The sequence below is a fragment of the Mycetomoellerius zeteki genome, unplaced genomic scaffold (assembly GCF_001594055.1).
Source record: "Mycetomoellerius zeteki isolate Tzet28-1 unplaced genomic scaffold, Tzet1.0 scaffold174, whole genome shotgun sequence".
In the NCBI taxonomy this organism is placed as follows: domain Eukaryota; kingdom Metazoa; phylum Arthropoda; class Insecta; order Hymenoptera; family Formicidae; genus Mycetomoellerius; species Mycetomoellerius zeteki.
In genome coordinates, this window is record NW_017256696.1 from 3,096,411 (window position 1) to 3,117,642 (window position 21,232).

Below are 21,232 nucleotides of genomic sequence, written 5' to 3' on the forward strand. Positions count from 1 at the left end.
ACAACTAACTCGATACATCCCGCTCACAAATCCCAGTGGAAAAATTTAGACTGAAACAGAAACCGCAGTCGTTGTAGCATTGAAGCTGAAATCATTAATGTTCCGTGGATATTATCAATTTAGAGGAGAGATCTTCCGGGAGATTTAATTTGCAGCAAGTCAATTTCAAGTATATTGTGAACAGTATTTTATCAATAAATATCTATATATTTTTTGCGCATTGCCTGCATTTTGCGCTCTTATTGACTACTTTAAGTCTTTTTGTTATTAGATATTGTTGAGCCATACGGGAATAATTCAAGAAAAATTTAAATTTTTTTTTAATAGAGATTTAACACTCAAAAAATCTGATAAAATCGAGCAAATTAATTCGTTATTAAATTTGAGTATCGTCGACGCGAAAGAAACGTAAGTATCTGTAGATTGTTAAAGATTTTTCGTGGCAAAGAAATGGAGTCGGAAGTTACAATCATTACTGCATCTTCTCTGCAAACGGAAAGTCACGCGAAGTCCTCGGAGAGAAATATATATCTTCTAACGACTATATACAACCTCGTTGGCTGGCTTTGTAGATAATAGGTTTGTAGGATGTATTATTTCCCTATGGTGCAAGTCCTACATATTTCCTGGTCTACAACCCTCCTTGCGCTCGTGGCGCAATATGTTCGTATACGACTTGATTGGAAGACGCAACGATTCGTTTCGATTTTATCGAATTTAATTAATGGATGAACAGCAACGAAACCGTAATTTTGAGAAACTAGTACGAGCGCCAATCTAAGTTGTATTTAATTAAGCTCCATGACGTTGACGATCAGATTGATTGATTCGTAAAAGGATCTATGAGACTTTACGGAGACGAGGGAACTGGATGACTTCCTAGTTAATGATGATCTGTCAAACTCTCGTATACGGAAAGAATTTTTTCTTAGAGTTTACCCTAAAAATATGATAGTCGTGAGACAACATTGCATTTCGAAGAATTTTAATGTAAATCTCTCTTATTCATTAATAAAACTATAATACATTATAAAGTATAAAATAAATTTGACTAATTTTACTGAAGTGCATGGTAAAAATCTTCAAAATATTGTATTGTACTATAACTATACCATATTTTCAGGGTAAATTGTAAAAGAAAATTCTCCCCGTGTATAAACTGAAATGACGATTTTTAATCGAGATAATCCGTGCTGTAAGTAATTGATCAAACTTGGTAATTGATTTATATATTTTAGTATTCGTAATATATTTTATAAAAGGGAAGACTAGTTTCCGCGCTGTTGCTGCGATTGCTAATCGCCTAATCCATAACATATTATTAAGTGCTACCGTATGTGCGGCAGCCGTCTCGGACAAAAAACGAACCACTTTAACTTGTTCTATAACGCGCGATCACCGGTGATTCTAGTAACGACGCGCAATTACAGATTTTATCGACGTTGGATCGGTGCTCTGCCATCTAGTCTAATCATGCGTAAGCATGCGTCACACGTTTGGTATCAAATAACTTGGTATCAACTACTTGTTATTAATCGGTTAATTGAAAAGATTCTATACGTAATGCGCTATAATTTCAAATGATTGCTATTATTTTTAAGATTTGTGTATGTAATTATTAACTCTTGATAATATTGATTTTGTATACAGTGGCGATATGCGACAGATAATTTTATTAGAAGTTTTATGTTGAATTTATCGTGAAGAATGCGAGCAAGTAAAGTGTTCGATTGTCTCCAACATTTAATTATTTGATTTTTTATTTTACTCTCCGTCTGCAATCTAGGTTTTTTGACACAAGTGAAATTTTACTTTCAAATTTCTTCGAGATAAAGGAGTCCAGTTCTCCCTCTTAAAATTTCTCGTTAATATAAGTCTGGAGTCTGTATAGGTAAGAGATGTTTGAAAAGCCACCTGAATTTTTTTTTGAAACTTAGAATAATAAAAAAATTAGACTGAACAGAAAAAGACCCAGACGAAGAGAGTAAAAATTGATGGAAAGTTAATTTTTACAATATCCTAGCAAATTAATTGAAAAAAAAAAACATCATTTTAACTTTCGTAATCTTACATGTCTCTAAACATACCTTGACAGTGAATTCTTTGATGAAAATTTTCTGTTAAGGAAAATAAAATTATTCATATTTACAGCTAAAATTTATTTTGCAAAATTGTCCATCACTTTTCGTTATTATGGCGTGATATATTTATTAGGAATAATTCTTATTACTTTAAGAATCTATACATGATATATTCTGTACCCAATATAATCTCTATCTTCTTGGTCGTGAAAATATAATCTGCACTGAAAATTTCTCCACGACAAAGAATCGCATTTCAAATTTATTTGCGCAAACTCATGACGATTATAAAAGGAAGATACGCTCAAGACTTCGCGTATCTCCGTCAGCGAGACACACCTGCCCGGTTTAGAGCGACGGCTACGACAGGAACACCCGGGCTAATGGCGGCACAGATTAATCTTGCAAATTTAATGCCATAGTGCGGCCTCTAACGATGCTCGTCACTCTCTCTCTCTCTCTCTCTCTCTCTCATCCTCGTGCCGCGTATAATCTCATACTCGCGAAGCGAAGACCCGCCCTGCCCGCATCGCCCGCTTCGGGCCAGCTCGTCGCGCGCGGGCCGAAAATTTAATTCGGTTATGAAACTCATTAAGTAATGCAGAAAACCCACACGAGGCACTCCGGTGATAAATGACGGTGTCGTGTCGCCGGGCAGTATACGTCGCGCTTAGACCGGCCGACAGCTGGGCCCCGTAGGATATACGCTGTGTATATACGACATAACAGTCTTAGATAGAGTGAGAGAACCCCACGGCGGAATGCATTAATACAATTTGCCAAGCTATATCTACAGCTGTACGTGCTAATTATAATGTGATTTGCCCTTCGGAGGAACGTCGCCGCCTGAAAAATGCGCCGCGCTACTGGCGAGCCGTGATCTCGAGCTCGAGAATGCGGAATGGAGACATTTCGAGCTTAACTCACGCGTGTCCCCGCACGCGTATTGTCGAAGATATTATAAGATAATTGAAAACTGGAATAAAACGATTTTCTTTGTATTAATGTAAAATTTTTTATATTCTTAATTTTTACTTAAAATATTTTTTTCTCTATGATACTAAGTCTTTTATTCTCAACTTTTGTGTAAAATACTTCTTCTTACACTTTTAAAATATTTAAAGAATGAAAGATAGCACTATGGATAGTAGCGAGCTTTCTTATTTTATAGCAAAAAATCTTTATAAACTAGTGCCAATATTACTACACTGTTAAATCTATAGTGTCAAATTTAATCTAATTTGATGGCGACTCACGTTAAGTTAAATTTGACACTATTTAACAGTGTAATGCTCGTATCAGACTAGAGATTGAAATTGAGATTGAATTTAACTAATTTAGAAGAAAGAAAACTAATTTCAAGTTTAGTGAATCTTGCTTTGATTGATCAAAAATTTAATCTCTAGTTTGATACAGGTATAATATATTGTCCATTCAAATTAATGCGCACGAATACGGAATTATCGACAAACAGTCATCGATAGGATCGTGTCAAGGTAATGTTTAAGAGTCGTAATTCGAGACCGGAAATGCGACGCATAATGATGCAGACGTACATCGTCCGCTGTCGCGTCATCGTTATCGTCGCGATGTAGCTATAGCCGTCATCGTTGCGTTGCAGCGGAGAAGTTTGCGGATTTCTCATGGGTTCAGGGTCAGATACATCTCATGATTAGATAATATCCGTAATTATTGTGAGGAACATGGCGCGAATACGTTGTCATTGGCTTCTATTGAATTAAAAGAAAAGCGATGTACAAGAAAAAAACAAAGAAGCAAAAAAGAAGATACTTAAAATATTTGTGAAACAGAAATTGAATGAAAGAGAAATTCGAGAAATTTTGGAAGCAAATTTGGAAGGTTTGCGTGAAATAATCATAGTAAATTAAATGAAATATATTTTTGATATGAATATCTTAAGTCTTTTTTATTTAAGATTATATTTTTTATTAAAGATATTATATAATTTTGTGAAGCTAATCATAGAATAGCGGAACTAATCGATAATTTATTAAACTTTCCACCTGTTAAACGGCTAATAGGCTACCATTAAATAACGTCATAAAGCGTACAAGAGAAACATACTTCGCGAAGTGTTTCCAGTTACAGAAACTGGTCCCGACTACTTGGCAGTGCGGTGAAAAGCTTGTTTGAAGTCAACGGGAGACATCAAGTGTAATTACACGTGTACGCGCGTACTTTTGAGCGACTCCCGGCTTGATTCGCGTCGCGAGAGGCCGGTACAAGTTTCATTAGCGATAGAGCAAATCACATTGTGCATAATGCGTGACTGAGGTAATTAACTTGACGACATATATCTGTCGCCATGAAATTGCGAAAGGAGAGTGATGTTCGGTTTAAGCTGAGTATACACTCGGCAAATGTTCGGACATTCATGTTTGTGTTTATAAGTCCCTTGTTCCTTTTCTTGATTGCATCAGCATTCAATCAGATTCAGTGTTTGTTGTATATAGCAAGCTTGAACTTGTGACATTTGTGCAACAAATAACAACGAATTAAAATAAATATGATTTTATGACTCTAAGAATAAATCAGATATAAATAAATTGTCGGTTGTTAATGCATAAGTAATATATTCATAAGGCGATAAGATGTAATTTGCAAACAGTTGGAGTGTACTTATCAGTCAACTGAAGAGAACTCAAATCCGAAACGTTCGTAGTTAAATTCGTTGATAAGTATGTACATTCCAGTAAATTATTTGCGAATTATTTCTTATCGCCTCATAAATATGTTATTTACACACAATAATCGCAGAGGTTCATGTAGGTAATTTATTTATATTTAGTAACAACGAACTTTCGTGTTGGATGTTTATTCGTAGTTGTTTCCGGTTTTAATATACGTACTCGCGCGGTCTTATCCTGCAAAATATTTTATTACGTTTAGACTCATATCGGCAAGAGTTGTTTCAGATCTATGTTATTCTTAGCGTCTAGACTATATGTTGTAAAAAAAAAAGCGGAAAAAGAAGCGATGATGTGTCTTCCAGTTAAGGCTGCAATAAATACTTTACGTGACTCTAGAAGAACTGCTACGAGACTGCTACCATTCCTGTCATTGAAAAAAGCAGATTGGCACTCGTAATGAAACGGAATAATCAGTATAGACCTGAATGAGAAGAATGCCGCTACCGTGATGTAACCTAATGATTTGGCGATGATTCACTATTAGCGAGTTAATTAGCGATGGGTACAAATTGTGTTGCATCGCACACATATCCGCGACATGTATACGACATGAATTCTGCGAACACATTGTGTCGAGTAATGTGTAATCTGTCGTAATTGTTCCCACTACGTTACTCCGCGTTTTGCGTTATCGTAATGGCGAATACCAGGCCAAAGTGTCATCAAGGAGAATGCGTTCTCTGCGCTTATGAATTCCGATGAATGTTATGAGTCGTTCCCGAATGACAATGTCACTCGTTATGTTACGTTTTCATAAAAGAGCAGAAACCGAATTTTAATGAAGTTTCAGAAATAAAGAAACTAATATAAAGAAATTTCTTAAATATTCATTTTTTCTCATTTATATAAATGAGAATGTTATGTTATTAGTTGTATAACCGTAAGAAATCAACCAATCATAATCTCAATTATTCTCGTCAAATTTGACTGTGATTGGCCAATATCTTACGGTTTAAAACTTACTACACTCATTAACTGCAGTCTCATAAACGCGCAGTTGTTCAAAGTGACGACATTTTTGACCAATCAAAAATTGGTCCCAAATTTTATAAGTCAATATAAAATTTTTATTAGAAATTTGAGATTATAACTGAAATATAAGCCGATATAAAGCCACTATTAGACTTTTGTCACCAATTAGAAATTAGTCCCAAATGATATTTAGTCACCATTATGTGCAAAGTAATAAACCTAAATAAACCTATCATTATTTACTCAAAAAGATCGAGTGCATATCCCAACAGAGCATAATACGTACGGACTCCATAATACAATGATACAATTATCGCGTTAATATCCACAATGATGAATATTTCCGTTTTAACGATTATTCCGTTTTACGTGTAGCACTTAGAGCAACCACACCCTCAGTATAATACTCAACTCGCTTCGGATATATATATTTTTTTGTACAAAACCGCAACCATATCGCAGTGCACGCTAGTTGAACGATACCGCTCGTCGATTCCTGAGAAAGATTGACCGGTGCGGCGAAAACAAAAATAAATTTCCACATACGTATGCTTTATTGGAGTTGCCCGTCTAAGGATAACAGTCTAGCGGCAGAGGGCCCGTCTCGTTGCGTAATGAGAGATTTTATCGCGGTTACAGGGATAGGGCGGGGCCACCGCGCTCATGCATTATCACCCCGCTTCTGTCTGACGGATTACTTTATATACGGTCAACGTGTGTATATACGCGGCCGTGCGTCATGGCTGTGTGCACGGCGCCGAGCACTAAAGAGCGCCTGCAAAACTCCTGCCCGCCGCCGGACTCGATAAAAACTCCCGGTGTGTCTGACCGCCGCCCTCCTCCCGTCGGGGTATCAGATCATACACTGGAATTTGTATGGAAATGAAAAAAAGAAATGGAAGCGTGCCATGACGCGTTCAACTCGCGACTTGCGCGAATTTACGCGCGCATGATATATATATGCGAATTTCCCACTCAGAGAAATTATTTTCTTTATTTACGGTATGATTAAAAATCATCTAGCAATTTCTTGCCTGCATTGATCGGAAATCTCAGGGATTGCTCCAGAATTGCGTTCTTAATCTTGATTGTAATAATAAATTCGGAATTACTTATATGTACAACGAAAAAGAAAGAAGATGTGAGAATAGTGCTATAATTAATTCTTTTTACAAGTCATAGACGAGTTGTAAATAAGAAAATTAAGTATTATGCACCGCTAAGAATGACAGAATTGACAGGCTACGTTTCGTATGATATGATGACATGCAATAATAAATTTTGCAGGGGTGTGTTTTTAATGTTTCACAATTCGCGAATTACAAAATTTGCTTAACAGGGTAACTTGTTACCCTGGTTGATTAATGAAAAAGAATTGCTAGGGTTATACTATGAATTATGATAAACATTTAAAAAATGAATAAGTCGGTCGCGTAAAAAATATTTATCACTTACTGCCCTGTTGGTCAATTATCATATAATCGATTATATAATATGTATAAGACATTTATAATTTTTTTCTAATTTTTTAAATTTAATTAATAAAAATTGTTTTATTTATATAGTCACATGGAAAAACTTAAAAATTTGCCATTTCTGATCGAAAGTTCTTAGCACCGTACCCGCATTATCGTAAAGATCTGACGGCTTCCGAATTCTGTGTGGTCGAACACACTTTGCAAGCATCGATAAGTGAGCGTATCTACAAGCGGTGCGCGGTGTATCGTGGCTCAAGTAATACCTGTAATCATCCCCGTGTGGCAATATTGTGCGGTGAACAGGGAGAAAGAGAGAGAGAAAGAGAGAGAATGAGAGAGAGAAAGAGACGGAGAGAGGGAGGGTATATAATGCGACCTTGCACGGTGCGTGGTGCACCATAAAAGATCTCCGGCGATACACGTTCACCCACGTGCAACGACGCGGCCGCGCTGGCGATGCCCAATATTGTGACGTTTTTCCCGACGACCACGACAACCGGTATGCAGAAACGGGGACGGTAATTGGGGTGCGCTCCCGTAAATTCGCAATCGGCGATACGCGCCCGCGATCGTTCGTCAGCCGGACGAACGGGTTAATAGTCTGTCTCTTTCTCTCCTCGCACACATCGCCGGACCAGACCGTGAATTAACTCTCCACGTTGAACACAAACGGCGTTTCCTCCGATCTGTCCGCATTGCCGCAGCGAAAGTCGCTCGGGAGACACACCTTCGTGTACTGTTTTTGATCGACTTGCGCAGAAAAAGCTAATCTCTTGTTTTTAAATGAAAGAATTGAAAAAATTTTCATAATACATGATTTTTTTATTTTTATAGAGCAACTTTCTTCCTCAAAATCATTTTCTATTATAATTATGCCGCGGTTAAATAATCGTCTTGTAACTTTGTTTATTCTGATTGGAAATGTTAATTCTGATCGATCGATCTTGATTATAACAATGAAATGAACATATTAATTAGGTTAACAGAAATAATAGGATATTCAAAAGGAGACTTTTATATATTCTTTTTAATTACTTATGATTCTTTTGTCAAGTAATTAAAACACAAATAATTTTAATTGTAAAATTTAACTAATATATTTATTAGTTTTACAAAAACTCTCTTTCGTTTTACAAAAACTCTAAATAAATTCTTATATTTAATAAAATGTCAATTTAGAAAAACTCAAGAAAATATAGAAAAAAAACTTTGTATTTGTTTCATATATGCAATTATCTTTATTTATATTTTATATGAATTATATTCTATTAACTTACAACTTCAAAAGAAACAATTGTTTGTTTCGCTCGCTTGATAATTATACTCAACTAAAATCAAGAGTTATTTAGCAAATAAAAGAATTAACATATCCTCCTATATAAGTCATAAAAGCAAATACAATGACTACTGGAATAGGTAAATAAAAACCTCTTAAGAAACATGAAATGTAGTGAGAACAGAAAAAGTATTTATGCAGTGATGATTATGTAAATATTTCATAATTATCTACATATATCTTTCTCGATTAATGTAAGTGAAATATACATAAATTACTAATGCTCGTACTTCTTGTTATAAGTACAATGTTCTAATAGTACGTTTTCAAATTACCTTGTTAAGCTAATTAGCTAAGCTCTTATTGTGTACTATGCAAAAAGAGAACATTCTCCTTGCGAGATTAATTTTTCAAAAGGAACTTACGCAAATCATTATAGGTACTAAGCGCATATGTATCACATTTTATGGGCTTTTTACAATAAACTATTACCTAAGTTTTAAGTCTTAAATCGTAAGAAATTCACCAATCACAGTCGAATGTGAGAAGAATAATCGATTATGATTGATCAATTTGTGGCAGTTGAAGACTTAAATCTTAGATAATGACTTATTGTAGAAAACCTGTTATTATAATGGACTTTCTACAATAAACAATTACCTAAGTTTTAAGTCTTAAGCCGTAAAAAATTGACCAATCAAAGTCGATTATTCTTCTCACATTCGACTGTGATTGGTCAATTTCTTACGGCTTAATAGTTAAAGCTTATGTAATGGCTTATTGTGAAAAGCCTATAACATTTCTTTGTTCCTTCTCAATTACAATTCTGTAAATTTGTTAAAATTAAATAACATCAAGGTAGAACCTTTGTCATGATAAACGGTGAGTCGCGATCGGAGGTGTCCTTAGAAAACCGAAGCTCGTTGATTTTGCTAGTGTATCCTGACAAGGTCCGGTGGTCTAAAAACTCGCCGACTGACCTGACGAAAAGCACTTCGTCTCCCTTATCGTGGAAGCCATTCGTTTCTGCGACACAATCGGCCCCGCCGGCCCGGCCAGTCGCAAAGAACAAGTGTATTAGCACGCTAATCTGCGTGCTTCGTGCTTAATCTTTAATATTCGCCTCCACCTCCCCCCCTCGGTTTCAACCCTCTCCGCTACCTCAAACCCGTTCCCGTTGTGCTCCTGAAAAAGTCAGACCTGACGTGCAATGTCTTTGCGCGTATCCCCAACGTGCACATTTGCATGTAGCCACGAAGGATCTCGCCGCCATGTCACTTCCCCGTAATCCCACAGGACTAAAGAGTTCCGCTCGATACCGCTGGAAATCTTCCGGCTGAAAGAACTGGTCGTGATGTATGGCCTGTTCCCTCAAGGAAATTTGGCGGACTTTCCAGGAAGAATCTTTATCGTGGCTGCGCGCCACGTTAAAGAAAATAAATAAATATGATGTTTAAATTATACGCCTTGTTAAGGTAAAGTGTTACTAGCATGTAAAGGAAGAAACGAAAGTTACAATTGGAAGATATTTGTGTCTTATATTTTATTATTTTACTACTTTATTATTCTCAAGAGATGCCAGTATACGATTGTATAATTATATTGAATTATTATTTTAATTTTGCCACATAAATTAGAAAAACAAAGGTTGCTGCTATCCGTGATAATATGATTTATTACGAACACCTAACAAGTAAAACGTAGCCATGTCACAAAATTTCAATAATCACGATTATTTTTTTTATTAACGTCGTTATACAATTTTTTTTTGTTATATTTTTTTTATTTTAAATTGAAATTCTAGATTTCTTAAGATATGCCAGTATAGGTTTTTATTACTTCGTCATTATATTTTCCTTTGGAATTTATGAAATTTTACGGAAACTCGTTGACACGTTTATTCAGCATTGCACAACATCCCATGACCGTCGTAATTACAAAACGAAACAAACGCAACCCTACCAAATCACACCGACGGACATTGCTTTTTTCGCGTGACATCGGAAACAATCTAACGGGTGGTCGGCGCGCGTCTAGTGGGCATTTAATGTTGGGCGCGCTTGTTAATACACGTCGTGTCTCGCGGCACCGACTCCATCAATCATCGATCGATTATGTGATCGGGAGATAATCACTTATTTAACCGTTTACTTAGCCCGGTTCGCACGACCGCCGGCCACGGTCGACGCCGGTGGCGGCGGGGTGCGTAAAACGCAAGTCACCGCGAGGTAGGTAGGTAGGTAGGTAGGAAAGGCACCCCTGAGGAGCAGCGTCATTATTTGCACTTCAAAGACGTCTATATAAATGAGGGCGGCGGTGCTTAATGAAGCGACCGAGCGATCGCAAGGACGATCTAATGAAAACGGTCGTTGACGCGGTCGATGGGCAAGAGCGTGGAATTCCGACTCTGGCTTTCGTGATTATAAACGAATCGGGATTTGTTAGCGAAAAAGAGATAAAAGAATAATTAATTTTATTGATTAGGAAAAGATTTTTATAGGAGCTTTACAGTTTTTATTTTTTATTAGACATCTTGTACAAATTCTTCCATTGTTATTGATTAATTAACCCTTTGAAGCATGGTGGTAACCCACCTATTCTTCAGTTTTTGGTCATTTATTTTCTAATTCACGCATTTAGGTCTGGTTTTTTGTGTTTTCCTGGTGTCTTAGAAATAGACTATTAAAAAAATAGTTTAGTAGTCCTTATTATTTATTGTAACAGTTTTATAAATAAATAAAGATAAAAAAATTTCTTTTTTCAGAAAAATGTATGTTTCAAAGGGTTAATTGCAGGTACAAATTTAATCCAAGCTCATTTAATAAAAGTATAATTAATGCTGCAAACGCATATATTTATATTTACAAGATAAGACAAGTGACACTTATAAAGTGTTTTGTTATTAGAATTCGCAAGTCTTTAATGATCGAGCCGTTTAAAGCTTTTGTCACACTACGCATTGGAAATTAAAGATTACGAATTGAAGATCAGAATTCAACCAATCAGAATGAAACAAATTAAAATTAAAATTGACTGACTTGTCGAATTCTAAAATTAAATTAATGTAGAAACAAAGACTCAAAGTAATAAATTATAAGAATCATACCAATGATGGAAATGTTGCAATGATATGAAATATAAAATCTAACTATTGGGTCATCTTCATCTAATTTTTAATTTTCAATGCATAGTATGACACGAGCTTTGAACGACTGGCGCTTGCAACTTCGGTAGCGAACCGCGCGAGCTCTTCCGCCTCGACGTAGTGGAGAGCTTCTCACATCTTGCGGCGACGATAATTTCTAAAAATAACGCGCTACATTCAATTGCGCCAATTTCCAGCGGCTCATTGACGCTCGTGTGCGGCAGGCGTGGGCGATAAGGATGCGATGCGCACCACCGCGAGGCCCGATATCATGGCGTAAAACATCTGACGAGGAGAGCACGAGAGCATTTTCCCCAGCGCGCCATTCCGCTCCCGCTGGACGCTCTACGCTGCATTCTGATTGGCCTCCGCCTCCGCTTTTAGATCCCGCCACTTCCTGCGTTCCTCTCCGGCGCGTATATATGTTCATAAACTGACCTTGCCGGAGGAAGTGTAATTATTATTACTGATTGCACCGGCAAGCGGCGGCGCATCGCGATGGCGCGACCTCCCCGCGCTCGGAACTTCACGTTCTCCGCCACAAACCGAGATTGCATCTACACACCCGCTATTTTCTCTTTTTTTTTATCTTTCTTTCTTTTCCTCTCTTTTTCATCCTCATCGCGTTCCGTCCTCGACGTCGATTACGCCTGTTACCCGCGAGCGACGTTTTTCCGGCGAGTTTCACACATCTCTCACTTTGCCGGTGGCTATTGTTTAACTCCATGTTACCGATTTAACCGTACTATAAGTATAATTATTATACGTGAGAACAAACTGGAGAATTAAGTTAACATCGGTGCGTCTGTGTGATTAAAGCTCGCACGTTAGTAATTGCAATTAGTCTTTGAAGGCTTCTGCCTTCTCTATGCATTCTGCACATCCAGTAGGATCTTCCAAACTTAGGTGGATCCACTTTGTAAAACGATAAACATTCGTAATCATAAATTTTAAATAATATGTTTCATGAGCTAAAATAAGAAGAAATATTATATAAACGTGTTATAATTTTTTAATAAAGAATTTTGGGACCTACATTTATATATTTTTTCCTTATTTCAGGGACTTCCTAATTTAGGATATTAAAATTCGTGACTGTGACAATTTTACATGTTAATATTAATTTTTCTCGTTTTATTTTCTAAAAGGCCGCGCTAACATTCTGTATCATTCAGCACATAAAACGTTTCCCTTTGTCTCGTTGTTGCCGCTCCAAACGTTCTCGCGTATTTCGTCGCGAAGAAGCCATTGTTTCAGGAAGCATTAGGCACGGTCGTTAGACCCGAATGACCGGTGGTGGTTTTCGTCCGGACTCGCGGCGATCGAAAATCAGATTGTTCGATCGACCGGTGGTGCAGACCGGATACGCACGTGCGTATACATCCCCGGGACATGTACCGGTATACATCGCGGCCTCTTCGTTCGTCCGTCCACGCATCCTGCGGTCATTCTGACGATGGTCATCCTAATGGATCCTGTCCCAGAGGGTCGCGTGGCCGGCGACGCCGAGTGCTTCACGACATTGCGTGCGACTATTTACGAGTGACCGTTGCGCCCTGCTCTCGCACATCTCTCGGTGCACGCATCGCTGCCCCGCGATACTGACCGTCGTCCGTTTAATGCTCCTTACGGTGATACTCGCGGCAATCTCTCAGATTTGCATCTCGTGAAGTAGGAACATCCATCTTCATCGTTTAACGAGAAGAAAAGGTGCTTGTATCAACAAGATCTTTCATCATTCGCGAATTGCAATTATTAGGATTATTAGTAGAATTATTAACTTTGTAATTTATAATTACAATATTTAGTGAGTCACAGAATGATTATAAGATAATATAATTATGCATTAATACCTTTTGAAAAGGAATTTTGAAAAACATTTAGATTTCTTTCTTGAGACAAGACAGAATTAATATTTAAATATTGATTACATTCGAGTATAATAAATTATTATGTTTTATTGGTACACATGGATTTTTCGAGGAAGAAATGAATAGTTAAGGAAAGCTTCGACTTATATTTGAATAACAATTAAAAGGCAGAAATAATTCGTCACCGTATAATGTGAGAGTGATATCTATAAAATGCGGAGGTATAGACTCGAGCAAATATTATTACGTATTCGTTTATGATTCGGGGATGTTTAATTGAAACGGCGCTAAAAGTGATTTCGATGAAAGTTTGAACAAGACACGATATTTAATACCTAAAGCAAAATACTTAAATAGAAAATATTTCGTGTATATTTTGCCATACTCTACTTAAATGTTTATATTTTAAAGTAAGTTTCATGCGCAAGCCTTCTATTTATTGCCTCATTTGTACTTGACCGAATTTTTTTTATTACACACGGTACAGTAATTTATGTGTCAATGTAAATAATGGATCTTTAAAGTGGGCCGAATTTGTCGTTAAAAACGTACGAGCTCCTACTTTCCCTCACGAGAATCCAAGGACTATCGATGTCCAAACAATTTAAGCTCAAACGGATTAACGGTGGGTCCGAGGAACGAAGGTGGCGATACGTACGTGACAGGATGTGAGCGACACTTCCTTTTAAACCCTATAATACACCGTCGATCTGTTACAGTTCCATACACCTGCTTGCCTCCTGCTTAATATGCGCGCCATAATTAGAACATACGAGACCACCGCCGTGTTAAATAATAAACCGGTCGCGTTAACGTCGCGATCACTTCAACATGCGAGTACGAAACAAAGCACCGGCATTCCGATCTGTTCGCACTATATTCATAAATTGTAACATTCATAACATTGAAACGACAAGCCTGTATCTAAAAAGTACGGAAATGCGCCGAAATTTTTCGAAATCTTTAAATTTGCGGAAATTTGAAATCACAAATTCATTTGATTGGGATAAATTAATATATATAATACTAATTAAATAAAAATTAAAATAATAAAATAAAAGGAAATTGTTTTATTCGGTCTCAGCTGAACCTTGATTTTTAATAATAATATTTCGATGTGAATTTATATACATATCTAATTTTGTAAACTATTCACTGAAATAATTTTTGGTTTTAAAATAATGAATAACAGTAAGATAATTTTATTATAGGTAAATTATATAAAGAAATACATATTGATAAGTTCACAATATCAATTTGCAAGATTTGTACATTAAATGATACAGAATAATATATTCATCCCCTTTCTCTTTTCTTTTCTTTCTGCTTCTTCGACATAAGAATTAGTAACATAAAATTTAGTAGCGCATTATGACTTCAGTTTATCTAAATGAAGTAAGTTTATCGATTTATTATATTATTATGACGGAAAACGTTGATTTCGATCATCGAGTCTACAGAAACGTCGGTCAAATTTATATCTTTGACAGTAATCGCTTTAATTATCGTTGGCCGAGAAATATAAATTTGCAGTTACAGTAAAAAGTGTCCGTCGCTCTTTTCAGTTGCCCCTCGCCGATGTCATCGTCACTTTAATCTTCCATAAAAATCTGTAAACTGCAACCAACGTTACAGCGTATAATGTGACAAATCTGATAACAGCTCAGTTTGTTACGGTTGACTTTAATGACTTTTAATCTAGACAGTCGAACGGTGTAACGCATCGCATGATGAGACAAACTGAATTTATGTGATTCTAGTAATGCCAATTGTCGACCGGACGAAACACCGGAAACATATCTTTGCTCTTATCGGGAGACACTAAATTAATTTTATCGTTGTCTTTTACCACCAGTTATTATCTCCAATCAGAATCAGTAATCACTTATGCAAATCGCCGATGAATATCCTTTATATAATGGCATTTTGCGTAAATCGACCATCGCTTTCAATTGCGATTTCGACAAAGTGCCTACTCTTGTAGGCATCGTAAAGATTGTGTCGTAAGTTTTTAGCTGACGACTAGAAATTGCCTACATATTGCAGTTTTATGTATTAGAATAAAGAAATTATAAGATGATTGTGATTGCGGCTGGTTGCCTCGTTTTCATATTTGTGTGTCGAGGGATGATGACGGGCGTGCTTATAAACCCTCTAATCATCCCTGTGATTTGCGGTCGATGTGATAAAAAAGGGGGTACGAGCAGGCGGGCGTCTTATTAAAATTCGGATACGCCGCGAAACCGCTTGATTGATATTTAATTGCACCGTCGAAATTATCCTCTTTCTCCGTGCATGTTTTCGACGATGTTTCCTTAACGGTTTTTATGCTCGGCGTTGTATATTATCGCGTTAATGTGCCTTTTTTTCTATACTGAAGTGATCATTTTTTTTCGCACTTTCACCATTCTCATATTCCTCGACAATTTCGTGCCTCGAAATTGTCGTGGAACATTAGAAATCAACTCGATCAGCGTGCAGGTTTTGGTGCAATTATTAAAACGGAACGTGTGTTATAGGTACACACTATAAAAAAGTAAAATTACGTAAATAATATGTCTAAAAACTGCACGATTTATAGTGGAAACATATAAAATTGTGGATTTTACAAAAAATAGTAGGTACTTTTACCTCCAATTGTGTAAATATCTTTTATATAAGAAGGAAAATTATATATATATATATATATAAAACAACGGTTTTTATTATTTCTTATTTTATAATTTTTATGTAAAAGTGTATAAATTTGTGTAATATTTTATATAACAATAATATCACACATGTGTATATATATATATTTATATACATTTTTACTTTTTCATGCATGTCGATAACATAACTTAAGAGAAATTGTAATTCATTGGAAATTATTATGTGTAAATATTTCTGTAAAGTTTACTTCAATTCACTTTTGCGAATTGTTTATTTACTATAAAAAAGAATATAATTTTATTTGTAAGTTATAATTTTATTTATATGTGTAAATCTTTAATAATGGGTTCTAAAATTACCTACTATAATTGTTATAATTTTACATGAAATTTTTTTATGGTGTAAATAGGCACGTTAAGTATAGATTATCAAGATAGTTAAATTATATATCTATTCAACAAAAGTAATATGTTCATAGACATTAATTACTATTATAGAACTGATCAAATTAACAGAAAAACCGGTTTAATCAATGCTATGATTCAAAGAGTAACAAGAAAGAATAGAAAATATATGTGTATCTATATTTTCTATCGACGAAATAAAAGAAAAGAGAGTCTCGCAGATTAAATACAAGTGCAGAGATTATAACAAGCACTTAAACAAACGAGTGATTTTTATTACATCGACTTCCTGATTTCCAAGCTCGTATCTTCATAATCTATTTTACTCTGTTACAGTGGTGATGCACAAGGATAAGGAGGAGAATTCGCACCACGACTCGCATTACAGGGCGAGAGAGCTGGCAGCGCTCGCTGCTTACGACCATCATCACCTCGACGGCGAAATGTTCCTACAGGTGAGTACTCGTCCAGTACGCTCATTACGTAGAACAGCCTGTATTTACGATCTCATTTGGACGCATCAAAATTTAAAAATATATATCAGCACGGCGCGCGCGCTCGTATTTATCGCGGTGAAAGACACCTGCTTCCTCTTCGCTCTCGATCGATCGTCTCAATTCGCTAACCGTAGAGGAGAAATCTATCACCGCGAACGAGATCTTGTCCGTGATGCATGTCTCAGAAATAAGTAACAGTGACGAGTCGTGTAAAATATTCATCAACCGATTTTGCGATCCGATGTGTCCTTGGTAACGGAAGTGCACATCTCAAGTTATGGTCTGATGGTTTTGTCAGCGGTACAAACGTTTCATGCGTACATTTTAATTCTTTACGATTTGCGATCGAGCGGGGGATATCATATATAAAAGAAACATTGTGATGCGTGATACAATAGAAATAATGTCGGTATTTACAACGCAATCCTATCGTGCAAATTTTTTGCGAATTATTAATTGAATAAATATCGCTGTATACATTAATATTAATCGAAAAGATTCAATATATACTCAATATACTTTAGAATTAAATAATATTTAATATCTGTTACGAAAAGAACGCTTTTGCTGAAGTATATCTAAAAATTTAATTGGATCTGAAAATAATTTTGTCGTTCTATCAAAATAATTATGTAGGACGCTTAAACTAGTTAATAGAATGTCAAAACTTTTTGCAGCATTGTTCATCATGGTTGAGTTTTCTACTTATTTTGATGATTCAATAAAATTATTTTCAGATTTGTATCTACTTAAATTTTTAAATACTTCAAGCAAAATTGCTTAATAAATTATGTTTTATTGTTACATTTTGCTTTTTAATTTATATTAAATTTTAATTTATTTCTATAACGTTTTCACCAACGATGTTTATCTCTTAAACACTTGTGTACAAGAGGCCATTATGTCAATTCGCGTAAATGGAGAAAAAAGATTGCCGTTCAAGTTATTGATTCTAATCGTTAAGGACCAATCAACTGCGATATGATAAGTCAGCGACTAAAAACGATCGACTCCATTTCGAGCAGCGATATTATCTACGCGATACAATCACCTGCCATAAGCACCGTCTATGATTGATCGACGGTTGGTAGTGTGAGTGCATGCGAACAGATGAAGAGATGAATGAGCAGGCAAGAAAAGAGAAACGGGCGTGCTACCGAATGACGACCCGTGATTGGAACTGTCCGTCAGAAAAACGATACGATTCGACGTCACATTTGAAGGGAACTGCAGACGTAGGAAGGGTAGAGAATATATTATTTCGATGAAATAAAGCGTACAGTGAACCAAATGATATAACGAAAATAAGTACATTTTCTGATCAATTTCGAATACAACAGTCTATTATCTCAAATGAGACAATTCACGTGGATTCGTTAAAATAAACAAAAATTTTTGCTTTTTTTTTTCCCTAAAATGGACAACAATAATTAGTAATTTATTGATGAATAATTTTTGTTGTTATCTGTTTAACATGACAAAGGTAAAATGAGCTCCATTAATATGCGAGTTGGAAAATAAAACATGTTAATTACATATTATTTTTAATTAATTATATTATTTTTTTATATTTTCTTTTCCAATTTAACTCTCTCTTGTACAGAGTTATTTTTAAATTAAACTTCTGTATACATCATTAATATGTTTCTTAAAATATAATTTCAATTAAAATATAACGCAACATCATAATTATTTTGCCAAACATACATAACATGATATTTCTATATTTTATATAAACTCAATGGAAGGTTCTCAATGTAAATTTGAATTTATTCTTTTACAAAATGTGCCACAGTTATTCATGTATTTTTTTTTTAAATTGTTGAAGTGAATTGATTCATGTAATATAGAAGTCTTAAGTCGCGTCGTAGCAGAGCGCGCGCTGAAATTAAATCATTGTTAGTGAGAGGAAGAGACAGGGAGAAGCGAGAACGGGAGGAGGCCAAGGAAGAGAGAAAGAAAGAGAGAAAGAATAGGAAGATATCCGGCTGATGAACCGGCTATGAAACCGAGGCATACGAGGTGTCTATTCCTCCAAAGTATGGAAGGGTATATACACGGATTAATGGCCGTGTATCATGCAAGGCTATTACGTTCCCTTTCTTGCGTTTTAGGTGCGCACACGAGCGAAAGGGAGCTAGTCTGTGGATACGAGAGAGAAAAATGGAAGAGGGACAAACAGCGTGAGAAAAAGGGAGAGAGAGAGAGAGAGAGAGAGAGAGAGAGAGAGAGAGAGAGAGAGAGAGAAAGAAATAGAAAGGAAGAAGAGAAAGAGGCAAAGCAGAGATGACTAGAATAGAACGAGAGATCGCGAGGGACGAATATTATACGTACAAATTGTATGTACGCGTGCGATTTTATACGCCAGCCGACGTGCATTGCTACGATCGAATGACCTTACTAATATCTATAATGGCAAGTTATTAATTGTCAGCTCGTTAATTGCGTTACGTATGTCCTTGTACGTCCGAAGCTAATCCCTGGACGGACTTCCGACAACGACACGTGCACTCGAATCGTGAAACGATAAACGACGTTGAACTATATCGATAAATACAACTGGTATCATCTTTACGAAGTAATCAAGAAAATTTATCATAGTTTTATGATACATATATATTTTTTTTTCACAGTGTATCATTTACATTACTGCACACTATATCTTGTCAAAATAATATATAAAATTATTCTTCTTTCGTACAGGATTTTATGTATTAATACTAGAAGTATCGAGCTGTTATTATTAGCCGTTACTATTTTTTTAGATTATTAATAAATAATATTATAAATGTAATACATTTCAAAAAATATAAATATTATATTTTTTGTGTAAGAGTTAGGTTTCTGAAATTTTTTGGTTTTGAATTTTTAATATTTATATCCTTTATAGTATCGATGAAATATTTGGTTTTTCTTTACTGTCTTTATCTTCATCATAATTTATTTGTTTTCCTTTTAGTGAGAGAAACGTTTATATTTTTATTGTTAAGCAATTAAATTTAAAAAACAAATGAAACTACAGTTTATACAGTTATTTTATAAATTATATATATATTATAAGGACGAAAATATAATTTACAAAATAATTATAAATAACTTATCAAATTGCAGTTTTTAAGCTAATCTTATTAATTTATAACTAACGATAAATAATTTCGCTTATATGTCACAGTCTAACATGTTTATGTAAATGATATCGTACTGTTACTTTACGTAAGACTGCAAAATGAAATACTTTTTCAAGAACTATAGACATTCCAAAGACTGCAATTCAACACAACTTTGACACGAGATATAAATCAACAGCGCGCGAGCGCATATCTTCCAGACACGGTATCGATTTATGAAAATGGCGATGCAATCAGGTCGCGCTTGATTTTCTTGACCGGGCTCGGGCTTGGCTCAAGCCCGGCTCGTATTCCTTGAACCTGGATACTAGTTTCCGGGTAATCCACTCACGCCATCCTCGGCTCGTATATCAATAACATATTTATACAATTCGCGCGGTTCCGTGAACCCGACTTTTCAGGACCTCCCTTCTGCGTCCCACGCCCTTCGTCCAACCACCCTCGACTCCATCCCGACAAACAGCACGGTCTCTCCTTTCCACGCGCCATATACCGTTTCGCCGATCCTCATAAACTTTACGAACCCCGACGGTAAATCCGGTTTATGACAAGCTGGCCGCCACCACGAGGTATCCTCAAAATTACGGCTAAGCGCGATTGGATTTTTATACCCCTTCTCAATTATACTGTGAATCGCGACTGGACAGTGTACGCGAAGTGAAAGAGCGATTGAGGGAACGACTCGTTTAGACGCGGCACGACGTCTCCCTGTCTTGTAGTCTTGTCTCGTGGAAAAAAATTTGCGTCTATCGAATTACACGGCATCAAATCAGCGCTCGACCGACCGACGCTGTGTATAGATCACATTGCATTCACGCTGCGTTTTCTACTTCTCGAACCCCCCTTTGTAGGCGCCAAAGAGATCTCTTTCGTTTACTGTCAACAGTAACAAAAACTTGCTTACCTATTTATGAAAATTATTTCTTGGTATAATTTTATTCCAGCTGTTTTTGATAATTTTCGGAAGAAGGCAAAAGGAATAAAAATGGTCTCTTTAAAAATCTCTTTATACAATTA

The 21,232-nt window shown here is 35.9% G+C and overlaps 1 protein-coding gene across 1 annotated transcript in view; it reads left to right on the forward strand.

The window, feature by feature from the left end:
* The window catches only part of ss (aryl hydrocarbon receptor spineless), a 202,448-nt gene that overhangs the window by 130,493 nt on the left and 50,723 nt on the right, over nucleotides 1–21,232 (forward strand). Inside the window, exon 3 of the mRNA XM_018446204.1 lies at nucleotides 16,927–17,045. Within this exon, the coding sequence (XP_018301706.1) occupies nucleotides 16,927–17,045 (119 nt within the window). The remainder of the gene's footprint in view (nucleotides 1–16,926; nucleotides 17,046–21,232) is intronic.